General features: G+C 45.0%; 1 protein-coding gene across 3 annotated transcripts in view; it reads right to left on the bottom strand.

Moving 5' to 3' along the window:
- Nucleotides 1–12,734, bottom strand: part of FER1L6 (fer-1 like family member 6) — a 118,936-nt gene that overhangs the window by 95,641 nt on the left and 10,561 nt on the right. The window contains exons 2-3 of one of the 3 annotated variants that reach the window (XM_036437215.2): nt 7,605–7,643; nt 3,926–4,005 (exon numbers count right to left, since the gene is read on the bottom strand). In XM_036437215.2, coding sequence (XP_036293108.1) covers nt 3,926–4,005; nt 7,605–7,643 — 119 coding nt within the window. Of the gene's footprint in view, nt 1–3,925; nt 4,008–7,604; nt 7,644–12,734 lie in introns of all 3 variants that reach the window. The other 2 variants (XM_036437216.2, XM_045581508.1) reach the window with 2 other exon arrangements.

Raw genomic sequence — 12,734 nt, 5'->3', positions numbered from 1 at the left:
ACATTTAAAATACATAACACAAGTCCATTTAAAATAAGCAGTACTATGTGCCATTGGGTGAAATTCCGGGCAGGGAACATCCCGAGGGACCTCACCACCCCCTCTTCAGGCACCTCTGAAGCTGTTTCTCAGAACCTTGGACTCCATGAGACCCAATTAAGCTGACAAACTTGTCAGCTTAATCGTCTCTGAGCATTTTCCAGTTTTCATGTATTTTGGTTCTCTGATTTTAATCAGCAACCAAGGAAAAGGGTGCCAAATCAAATAATTGATGGCCAAAAGGGTTCCCTGTCAGAGGAGCTCATAAACATAATAAGCCTTGGTGGTGTTCTGTAGTTACAGAAAGGATGCCTGAATGAATGCAGTCACCTTTGACTCTCTTCTCACTGTGGAAACAAAAGACAAGCCAGCCTGCTGACACAGAAAGAACAGCAGCGCCTGCCTGTGCTCCGGTGGCAGCAGGAGCAATTAAGCCTTTCTCCCTACTTAGCTACAAGGCCTCAGGGATGGGGACCAAATGTTATCAATTCAAGTTTCCAGTGACCATGCTTAGGTACCTCACTTACGCCAGAAACTGTGCTAGGTCAGATGCCAAGGTTGGAAGGGTAACAAAATGTGGACCCTCTCCCTCTACATTGCATGCTGGAGGGTGACACAGACCCAGAGGTAGGAAGGTAGTCAGCGTCTTCTAGAGCTTGTATGCATGCATTCATTCATTCATTGAGTGACTACTCGGTTCTCTCCAATCTACTCACCATGGACCATCCAGAGTGACCATCTAAAAAAATCCACCTCGTGATGCTTCTCTTCTTAAATCCTCTCTGTGGTTTTCCATTGTCCTTAGAATAAAGCTGACGTCCACTTATGGCTCTGATGCTCTGCTCTGTCTGGCTCCCATCTCCTCCTGGGCCACTGGTCCCTCTGTCCCTGCCATCACTGCTTTCTAGTCACACAGGCCTGTTTCAGTTCCTTCTCCGCTAACAAGCTCTCTCTAGAATTTATCTTCACAGACACCCTCCTCTTCCTGCCCACCCCTTGTTGGGTTCCTTCTCTTCCTTGAGGTTTCAGATTAAATATTATCACCACAAAGAACCCTTCTCTGACGGCGCTGGAACAGATTCCCCAATACTCTCTGTTTCAGCACGCATCATCTTGATGCTACTTTTCTCAACTTCTAATGCAGTTACCTCATTAGCGCCCGAAAGGTGACAGATGGCCCATCCAGAACGGGACCATTTGAGGACTTTTTTTTTTTTTTTTTTTTTTTTTTTTTTTATAACGATGTGGGTGTGAGAAAGCCACAAGGGTTGTACAGCTCTCTGGGGCTCACAGCAGCCAAGCTGTTAGCACTCGGAGGCCCCAGCAATGAGGGGGGAGAGAGCACAGACACCAGAATGTAGAAAGGGAAGTCAGATGCAGTCAAGCTTCCCTACAAGGAGCAGCAACCATCCTTCAGTTGAGGGACACTGATCCTAACCTCACTCTCTCCCTACTCTCAGATCTCCTGCTGGGACACCCCACTGGGGAAGGAACCTGGGTCATGCAACCATAGAGGTTAGCCTCCTAGGATAGAGAACAGGTCCCAGAAAAAGGTGCAGAACAGATCTGGAGAGGCAACTTGAAGAGTCTCACATAGAGCTGTCCCTCTTCTAGACCATTACCCACCCAGACCCAGCACAGCTCAACTCTCGGCAGGCCTTCCATTGCTATCTGCTGAGTAGCTGAATGAATGGATGATCCTGAAAGGTACCTAATGCCTCTTAGTTGGGTAACTAATTAATGGAGGAGTTAAGGTAACTGGAATTTCAGAAAATAAAGGCATGGCCTAGTATGCCTCCAAATATGCAGATATATGAGAACAGACTTGAAGAATCTCGAGACATTTCACCCAGAAAAGTCCTAACTTCCCAGGAAAGTCCAATGTGTGCTCAGTTCTCTGGACTTTGTTTTGCCATCTCCTACAGGGTGGCCCCTGGCCAGCAGGACGGGTGCTATGTACTTTCTAGGAGGAGCCTGATTCTCTCTGCCCTGTTTGCTTTGTGGGCTGAAGACTCTAATTAGAATGAGCCAGCTCCTTCGGAACGCCTATGGTCGACTGCCCCAAATCTCTCCCAGCTTGTTCCTTCCTCCCCTGAGCGGTGAGGGCTCCTAACTGGAGGGCACCTCAAGGGGTAAGAGAGCCCAGGCTCTGGTGTGAGAGTGACTTAGGTTCAGGAGCCAACTTCTTCAAACTTATTGGCTGTGTGACTTTGGGCAAGCCACTCACCCTCTCTGCATCTCTGTTGTAAAATGAATAATGAATGATGTATGTCAAAGGTAGAAAGAATCAGGATCTAATTAATGTGTCATAAATATTATTTTTCTGCCCTAGCCAGTTTGGCTCAGCAGGTAGGGCGTGGGACTGCAGACTGAAGGGTCCCAGGGTGCATTCTGGCCAAGGGCACATACGGCTCGATCCCCAGTAAGGGGCAGCCATCAATGATTCTCTCTCATCATTGATATTTCTATCTCTCTCCTATTCCCTTCCCCTCTGAAATCAATAAAAATGAATTTTTAATAAATTATCATTTTTAATAAGGTCCTTGTGCCTTATTCAAGCATGTGTCTGCAGAACCTACCACAGTGTCATAATTTCAAGGTCACCAGGAAAGACCCCAAGCCTTTTCTACCCATTCCCTGGCACCTATAATTCAACTAAATAGGCATGTACTTCTATGAAGCTTTAAGCCTTGTCCCCACTTCCAATGTAATGCCTCTCTTATCTCGTCCCAGATGACTTGGACTCATTATTACCAACACTTTTAGCGTGACTAATTTTCATGTTATTTTATTGTAAGATTAGGTTCTACCTGAGGCAAGGAGCAGAGTTAGGTGGAAAGGGCTACAGAACACCTGCAGTGAATGGCAGTGAAGGGTGAAGGAGGCCCCAATGCGATGACAAGGGTTTAGAAATGGCCCACAAAGCTGGCCTTGAACTGGCTGCTGTCAGAAGTCTCCAGGAGACCACCCCAGACCTGTCTAATGGAGCCGGTGTTCCTATTTGATTCAATAAACAGGAATGTCAAGTGATGCCGGCCTGGCCTCTGCTGGCACAGTTCACCTTGTAACTCGGGCTTTGCTCTTGAGGAGAAGGAAGTTGCCTATTGTAAGGGAAGAAGGCCAGAGAGCCTGAGTTTACCTCCCAACTTGACTGCTTCCTGGCTCCGTGCCTGCCATGGAGAGTCCGTGCCATGGGTCTGTGATCAAAAGGGCTTCCTCGAAGTTGGCTTAATACTCTGCTGTTACCATTTTGAAATTCTTAGTCATTTATTAATACTGGCTTTGCATTTTGTTTTCACTGGGCCTTGCAAATTCCTGCATCTGGCCTTCCCCACACTTCACTCTTTCTGCATCTCTGTAAACGCCTTTGTAAAACTAGGGCAAAAACACCTACTGGTAAGATGATGGAGGGGTTAAGTGAGACAATACAGTCACAGCCTCCCCCATAGCAGCTGCTGTGCTTGCTCTCATTTTCAATCTCACTTGATTCCCCATATGGCCATGTGAGGTCAACCCAGAAACCCACGCCATGTCTGCTTGACAAAGGACGAAACCAGGACTCAGGGCTGCTGAGTGACTTATCCTGGGCCACAGAACAAATGGGAATAGAAGCAGGGGCTTGAGTCCAGCTGCTTCTTTGTGGCTCTCCTTCTTCAGCCCAGCAGTGTCCACCTGCCCATTTGGTCCAATGACCAGGCGACCAACCATCCTGGGGTGGAAGGCATTGGGCCCGCACCTGTGATCAGCAGAGTTCAAAGACCCAGCAGGCAGCATGTCCTGCCTCACTCCTATGGAGCATGAACCCCATTCTCAGCCATGGAGGAGTCCATTCTGTGAGGCCCCCAGACCCTAAGGTAGCAGTCAGCTCCCCCAACCAGAGCCTCACCTTGGGCGGCCTTGTTGGCTAGGATTAACGCCTTCTCTGCTTTATTCTTCTTCTTCTTCAGCAACCCAAACATCCCCTTTCTGAAAAGAAGAAGAAAAACTTCAACACAATCATTGTAACATTGAGTCATTCAAATATGTTAGGAGAAAATAAACACATACGCATACAATGACTTCTCCCAAAAGCCAGCCAACCGCCTCATCCTCCCAGAATGAGGATCAAAAGACAAATGTCAGGATGACCCAACAAGGGATCCAGACAGCTCTATTTATGCAAAAAACACAAAAACCCATCTAAACAGAAATCATAAAATAAAATAAAAAAGAAATTGTGAAGTGCACCTACAATCCCACTTAAAGGAGGCCTAATTCTAATACTAATAGCATTAGCTGGCATTTTTCCAATTCTCACTCAACTGTGTCACACATGCAAAACAAATGACATCATTTAACCATGATGTCAATACAGCAGTCCTCTCCAACCCATCTAACAGACGAGGAGCCAAGGCCCAGAGAGGGAAGATAATGTTTCTAAGGACACACAGCTCCTAAGCATCAGAGCTATCCCTGGAATCCAGGTTTGCTTTAGCCCAGGCTCTAACCTGTGGTTGGCCTTGAGCCTGCTGGCTCCTTTGAGCAGCATGAACACCCTTCAGAGCCAGGTTCTCAGACCATTTCCAAGGTCAAGAGGCCCTGGAACTCACTGAGGTCACACTGCAAGTACACAGCTAAGCTGACACATGGTATGTGACCTGAATGTCAGCTACGGTTACTATTATTACTGCCAGCACTGAGGGGGAAGCCATTTGGGGGCCTCATCCCTGGGAAAGGCCCAGTCCACTGTCTATCAGACAATAGGAGCATCCTGACCTTCTCTGGCCTCCTGAGAGAATCTCTGGGGCTGGGAGACTGGAGAGCAGCCAGCTCTGTGTGGGAGAACAGTTGAGAGGAGAGTCAGGCAGGCTGGCAGGGTGGTCGTGGAGGAAGGGGGCAGAGGAACAAGGAAGATCTGGAGGAAGGGGGTGAAGAGAGCAGTGAAGGCTCCAACCCTCTGTGAGCTTTCTGCATTCCTGGAGCAGTGAAAAGAGTGCTGGGACCATCAGTTTCCCATTTCGCTTACATATTTAGGACTCAGGAGGGTCAGAGTGAGAGGCTGGGATCAGGAACTCCACGGTCAGATTGCCTGGATTCCAACCCCAGCACTATCTCTGCCACCTTGACCAGGACACTGAACATCTCCAAACTTCAGGGTCCTCGTGTACAATGAGATAATGAATGTAAAGCTTTTAGTACAGTTACTGGAACATACTGTTGGTCAATAAACATTAGTTATTCTTGTTATTATTCTAAGGGATAGGATTAGGACCAATGAACCGAAGGTTTTAGGTGACACACGGAAAGCTTCTACTTACTCATTTACTTAGTCATCTGTCTGTTTATTCTGCTGATATTGTCTCTGATCCAGATGAGCAATTAAGGATCTCTCAATGGTGCTATCTGAATAGTGAAACGGACTGCACTAGGTGGAGGGCGAGTTCCCTGTTCCTGGAAGTGTGCAAGTAGAGGCCTGAGGGCCACTGGTAAAGAATATCAGAAAAGGGGTACCTGAGGGGCCTTTTGATACCTTCAGATACAGCATAATGGGGAAAAAATGGGTCCTGGAACCACCCAGACATGGATAGATACCTCTCTGAACCTCAGTTTCCCCATTGGTACAAGGAGATAATAGTAAAGTTCCTACTTAAAAGGATTGTTGTGAAAAGAAAATGAGGCGAAGTAAGCAAAGCACCTAGGACAGTGCTTGGTATATGAAAAGTGCTAAACACAAACACACACACACACACACACACACACACACACACAAAAAAAAAAAAAAAAAAAAAAAAACCCACAAGCGAACTGGCATGGCTTAGTGGCTGAACACTGACCTATGAACCAGGATGTCATGGTTTGACTCCTAGTCAGGGCACATGCTTCGGTTGCGGCTCGATCCTCAATCAGGAGCATGCAAGAGGCAGCCAATAAATGATTCTCTCTCATCATTGATGTTTCTATCTCTCTCTCCTTCTCCCTTCCTCTCTGAAATCAATAAAAAAATATTTAAAAAAAGAAAAAACAAGCAAGCTAACAACAAAAAGAGCACCCTTCTTGGAGGTAGCATTCCCCCCTTTCATTTGCCATTATCCTGTGATAAGAAGAGTAATCTAAAGTCTCCTGAGAGACAAAAGGAGGATCTCTTTGTCTGAAGTTTCTTAAAGGAAACTTCCAATAGTAGTTCTTGTTATCCTGTTTTCAAATAAAAGTTACCAGGCAGAGGCCCAGGCTAGCACCTTCCAAACCCTGAATTGCTACTGTGGTCCCCAAGGGCTCACTACCATCATCACTTCACAGAGGCAGCATCTGATGTTCTGGGAACTTGGCCAATGGCCTCTTCTGGCTGCTTGAAAGGGCTGAGTTTCTTCCATCCTCAAACAGGAAGTTGCTTCTAGTAAGTGCCAGTATCTACCAGGGACACACATGGTTCCTTTTGGAACACCTTTATCATCGATGGCCTCAGGATTCTGCACCTCCCATTGGGCAGCTGGAACTGGGCTCTGGGCATGCCCAAAGTTGCTGCCATGAAAGGAGAGGAGGAGGGGTTTCCACCTCTTAGAGACAGGCACTCCTGACCCTCAGAAAACAGAGCTCTTGGCCCTGCTGTCCACTAGAGGCAACTAAGAAAGCTTCAAAGATACTGATGTCGGAAATCACTGTCAGAGATTTCATTGCTTTGGGGAAGACCAGCACTGAGAAGGCCTGGTCTAGGCACAGCTCAGACACCCTGCAGAGGAAACCAGAGATGTCCTTCCAATTGCCCAGAGGATTCACAACCAGCTCAGCTGTCTTGGGTGGGTTGATGTTTGTTTCACAAACACACAAGGTTGTTTGCCCGAACGCTTGAGTCAGTCATCAAGAGCATTCCCAGCCTGACTCAAAGCAGGAAGAGATTTGATAAAGCAGATTTCCCCTCCTCGCCCCCATGACAGCCACAGTAGAGTTCACCAGCCCAGAACGAGCATGCCACTGGCCTATGGGGCAGCACACAAATCTCAGCTCAGGGCCAGCTTTAATCCACTCTCAGTGCTAGAATTTGGGGCTGGTTGTTTAACCCAAATGAGCATGTTTCATTCACATGTGACAGAGGACATCTCTTACCCAATTCACAGGGTGACGTTAAAATAGGAAACAGTGCTTGTAAAGGGATTTTACAAATGATTGTAACAACAAATGCTACAAATGATTGCATTGTGGATGACAAAGAAATGGGCTAGGATATTTCCTAGAATGCGTGTAAATTTTTTTAAAAAATGTATTGAAATCCATTATGTGCCAGGAACACCATTTTGCACACACTACCTCCTAGGCTTCCCACAATATATCACTGGGCAGGTTATTCATTTTTACAAATGAGAGGTTGTTCGGGATTTCCAGTCCATATATTGGGATCCACGGGCAAATCAGGAAGGCTCCCAAGGGCAGTTGCCATCACACTCCCCTCTCCAGTCTGCCCAGAATTCCAGCATGGGAACCCTCCCACTTCAAAAAAAATGATTGAGGTTCTCTGGTTTAGGATCTATTGAATATCCTCCCAAGGCCACCCCAAGATAAGTCAAGAGACACACAGAAATCCCCATACCAACCTGGTCTCCTCAGGGTGAAAGCTACCATGACTCCGATATCTGTATCCAAACAATAAGAATATGAAACAGTGCATGTGTTAGACTTGCTGCAGCACATCTGCTCGGGGTGGCGACGCTCGCTGTGGAAGCCCGGGGCCCTCGCTGCTGGGGGAGGGGCATCCAGCCTGGCACATGGAAAGAGCAGCCGGACACCTGGAGTTTGGGGCACTTCTAACTAGGTCAGGGGGCACTTCTCTGAGCTCCAGGCTTCTCTGCTGCAGGAAGTGGCAATAACTTTAACTCCACTTTTCTCCCTGGGTATTAGATATATGACTTCGCCAGCCCTCATGCTGATCTGGTAAGAGTCCTACAAATAGCTAATTTAATGTCACGTCCATAGCTCAGTGGAGCTGAGATTAGGAAATGGCTTGCAAGCAGGGTCTCTATGTGGTTGTCCTCTGTGTCACCAGACTCCGCTACTGGGCTCACCTTTTCTACCTTCAGTGGGGAATAGAAGCTGCTCAGGCCATGGGACAAAGCACTAAGTTCATTGTGTCAATGGGTGTGAACAGTTCTGGCCCACTGCTCTCCTCTCCACCTAAGAGGACACAGGACACAAGTGACCCCTGCACCTCACCCTCAAAAGCAAGTCATAACCCCCAGTACTTCACAGACTGGGATCTACTCATTAAACGCAAACCACCTTGCCGAAACCGGTTTGGCTCAGTGGCAGAGCGTCGGTCTGCAGACTGAAGGGTCCCGATTCGATTCCGGTCAAGGGCATGTACATTGGTTGCGGGCACATCCCCAGTAGGGAGTGTGCAAGAGGCAGCTGGTCGATGTTTCTCTCTCATCGACGTTTCTAGCTCTCTGTCCCTCTCTCCTCCTCTCTGTAAAAAATCAGTACAATATATTTTAAAAATAAATAAATAAATATAAATAAATAAACACAAACCTCCAAGCTGAGTAAGAGCTACTGTGTGAGTTTTGATAGGAGATTGTTAAAATATGAATCTGTGTGACATCCTGCCTTTGTCAAGACTGGAACTTTTCTTTCTCTCTCCCTATCACAACTTGCCTGTTCAATATCTTATTTCTTTAGAGCAGTGATGCTCAACTTTGGCTGCACATCAGACTCATACAGGAAGCTTTCTAAAATTGTCCCCCATGCCCTAGCCGGTTTGGCTCAGTGGAAAGCACATGGGTCTGTGGACTGCAGGGTCTCAGGTTCAATTCCAGTCAAGGGTACATGCCCAGGTTACTGGTTTGATCCCCAAGGAGGCATGCAGGAGGCAGCCAATCAATAATTCTCTCTCATCATTGATGTTTCTATCTTTCTCTCCCTCTCCTTTCCTCTCTGAAATCAATAAAAATATTTTTAAATAAAAATAAATAAATAAAACTGTCCCCCACACCATGGCGAGGCCCCATGCAGAGAGTCTGATTTCACTGGTCAGCCATGCGGCTAAGGCTTAGCAGCTCTGGAAGTTCCAGGGATGATTCTAACATGCAGTGGGATTGCATGCAGACTCCTGTGGTTAAGTAAGAGAAGTTCAAAATGTAATTTTATAACCAGAAGAAACAATGAAATTTAGGAAATTCAGAATATTTGGTGGTTATATTTGAGAAGGCTGAGTGACCTTTATTGTCTAACCCCAACTTCTCTTTCATTCAATCCCCATTCTGGCAAAGAGGCTACAGAATTGGTTGACTTTTCTCCTTACACATAGGATCAGCCCAGTCTTGGAGGAAATGAGTCCAAAGGGTCCCAGACAATGGCCTGAATGGATGGGGCACTGACTCCCAATCTCATGGGAACCCTTTCGTTCTTGCCCACTGCAATTTGGAACCTGCTACCTCACTGAGGGAGGTGGGTATTTCTCTGAGTTCTTCATTTTGTACATTCCTGCCCCAGTGGCCATCATAATTCAAATGTCACCAATTCAACAGATTATCATTGGGAATCTTGATATTCACCTGAGTCAGCTGAGCCTCAGAAATGCACCTCCAGGGATGCTAAGGAATCCACCCTCCTGTGGTTTCTCTGAATCAAGAATGGCTCAGAAATAATTAATTCAGAGCCACACTGTGTAAAGCCAGCCCAAGTTAAGTAGTCCTTCGAGAACTTTGCCAAATGTTCAAGGGCAAGGTAGGAGGATGGGCCTGCCACAGGAAAATGGAGACTTTTCCTCACATGCATCTCACCCATCCTGCAGCACACTTGTATGCCATGATTCAACAGAATGTTTAATTGTTTAAAAGCATAGATTTTGGGACCCACAGTCCTGGCTTTAAGTAGCAGCTCATCCACCTGCTAATTATGTAACCTTTAGAAAATCCTTATCCTTTCTTCACCTCACTTTCTTCATCTGTAAAGTGGAGAATAACTAAGTTCTCTTAAACAAGTGGTTCTCAACCTTTCTAATGCCATGATACTTTAATACAGTTCCTCATGTTGTAGTAACCCCAAACCACAAAATTATTTTTGTTGCTACTTCATAACTGTAATTTTCTACTGTTATGAATCATAATGTAAATATCTGTGTTTTCTGATAGTCTTAGGCGACCCTGCTAGCGGTTCTCAACCTGTGGGGTTGCGGCATTAGAAAGATTGAGAATCACTGTCTTAGAGGGTTATCATGAAGATCAAATGAGATTAAAAATGTGATATTCTGTTTGTAAACACTAACGTGCTATATCCTATACATGTTAATTAAATTAAAAACAGGATCAATGTTCTGTGAATGTACCTTAGGGCTCCCCACAATACAGCCTCAGTCCTCCTGTCCAGCACTGGACTCCCCAAACACTGTACTTCACCCAATGAACAGCTCCTCCTACATTCATCACACTTTTGCCCATGAACCCTTTCTCCTTCCAGTCCCTCCACTGAAGGTAACTTCTCCCATATCTTTATCGGTCAAACACCATAATCTATATTCTAGGCCCAACTCAACTACCTTCTTTTATGCAATGTGTCCTCCAGTTTTGCAAAAAGGAATAGTCACTCATTCTTCTTGATTCTAGCACTTTGTTCTTATCTCTGTTATAGTATTTAGCTATACTAGCACTTTGTTCTTATCTCTGTTATAGCATTTAGCATACTAGTATATATCATAACCGTTTAAAACAACCATTATCCTTTATTAAATGCTGAGCTTCTGAAGGCAGTAACCATGCCTATTTATATCCATACCTTCAGTATTTAGCATAATGCCTGGCAAATAGTAAGGCTCAATGACTATTGGATAGATGGACAGACAGACAGACACATGGATAGAGCATTCATATAGAAAGTTCCATAAGAATTCACTAGCAGTTTTTTGGCTTTCTTAAAAAAAAAAATGTATTATAGCAGATAGAAAAGCATGAAGGCCATTCTAAGACTGAGAGCACAGTGAGAGGCAAGAATAACCTAAAACTCCAGTTGCCAAGCCTTGTCCTAACAGTTACCTTGGAGCTGTGAAAGAAGAGGAAATTATTCTCCCTGGGGCCTGATGAACCATTTGTTCTCTGCTAAATGGTGCATCAGCTCTGGCTATCATCCAGCCCTGGTCTCCATCCATTTCTTAAAATCACTCTCTTTTCTAACACATCCTCCTTTTTCTTTCTCTAAATATCTTTCATCGATTGGCTCTTTCTCTACCACCAGTCCTTAGATGATAACTCAACAAAAGTAGATGGAGTCTATTTGTGCCCCAGCATATATAGGCCTGGTGTACAGGGATAAATCTAACAGAGTCCTTGGCCTTAGAAGTGCTCACAGTGTGGTATAAGCACAGAAGAGCAATGCTACCATGGGTACCATTTGGAGAGTGGAGGGAAGAATGAGGAGCCGAGGAAGGCATCCAGAGCAGGTGATACTCCAGTTGATCTTAAAGGAAGAAGGTCCCGGGAAGCAGAGAAGAGATGGGTGGAAAGGATACAAATGTATTCAACATCCACTATGTGTCAGAGTCCTTTACATTTGATAATTTACTAAATTATTCGACCTTGAGCGAAGACAGTATCAGATGCAGATTAAAGAGAAATTTAGGGAGATTAGGCCACACTATGGACTGAGTGTCTGTGTCCCCCAAATCCATGTGTTGAAGCCCTAACCTCCAACGTGATGCTGCTTTATATATTGAGGAGTTTGAGTATTAAATGAACTTTCTAAGTTTGAAAACCACTAATCAAAATCATCCTACTCGCCGTAACCAGTTTGGCTCAGTGGATAGAGCATCGACCTGTGGACTAAAGGGTCCCAGGTTTGATTCCTGTCAAGGGCATGTACCTTGGTTGCAGGCACATCCCCAGTTGTGGGTGTGCAGGAGGCAGCTGATCGATGTTTCTCTCTCATCAATGTTTCTAACTCTCTATCCCTCTCATTTCCTCTCTATAAAAAAAAAAAAAATCAATAAGATATATCTTAAAAAAAAAAAAAAAAAAAAAAAAGATCATCCTATTCATTCAACAGATAGGGAAACAGATCCAGGGAAAAAGTAGGAACTAGATCAAGGATCAAGATCACACATCTGTTTATTGAAATCACTGTGACCTCTGGATGTCCATTTATCCTGTGTTTACCCTCCAGGAATGCTAAGACCTCAGCAAGCATGGACTCATACAACACCTTCTCTCTACATCCAGGCCAGGCTCACTGATAACAGAGTACACTTGAATCCCATTCATCCAAAAATTAGCTTTCTCCTTCAACGGCACTTTCTTCAGAACTCTTGAGCATTACATAAAATTATCCAAGGTTTAAATGTGATGGCCTAATTACTTTCCTCTATATACTTGAAAAGGAAAAAATGAAAGGAAATTCATATCTGTTAAAAGCAAAAGTAGTTCAGTACTGTACAGAAAAAACTATAGCATTTCAAATATGATCTGCAAAGGATATTGTTTAATCCTTACCCAAGTACATGCTTAGAGAGAGGGAGGAAGAAAGAGAAACACCAATGAGAGAGAAAAACATTGATAGGTTGCCTTCTATTTGTGCCTCTACTGGGAATAGAACCTGCCACAACCCAGATATGTGCCCTGACTGGAATTTGAACCTTTTGGTGCACAGGATAATGCTCAACTAACCAACATTCACTATGTGTCAGAGACCTTTACATATGATAATTTACTAAATGACCATAACGGTCTTGAGCGAAGACA

Source organism: Pipistrellus kuhlii, unplaced genomic scaffold, assembly GCF_014108245.1.
Source record: "Pipistrellus kuhlii isolate mPipKuh1 unplaced genomic scaffold, mPipKuh1.p scaffold_m20_p_14, whole genome shotgun sequence".
In the NCBI taxonomy this organism is placed as follows: domain Eukaryota; kingdom Metazoa; phylum Chordata; class Mammalia; order Chiroptera; family Vespertilionidae; genus Pipistrellus; species Pipistrellus kuhlii.
Note: the sequence above shows the minus strand (reverse complement) of the source record. Positions and strands in the feature narration are given on the sequence as shown.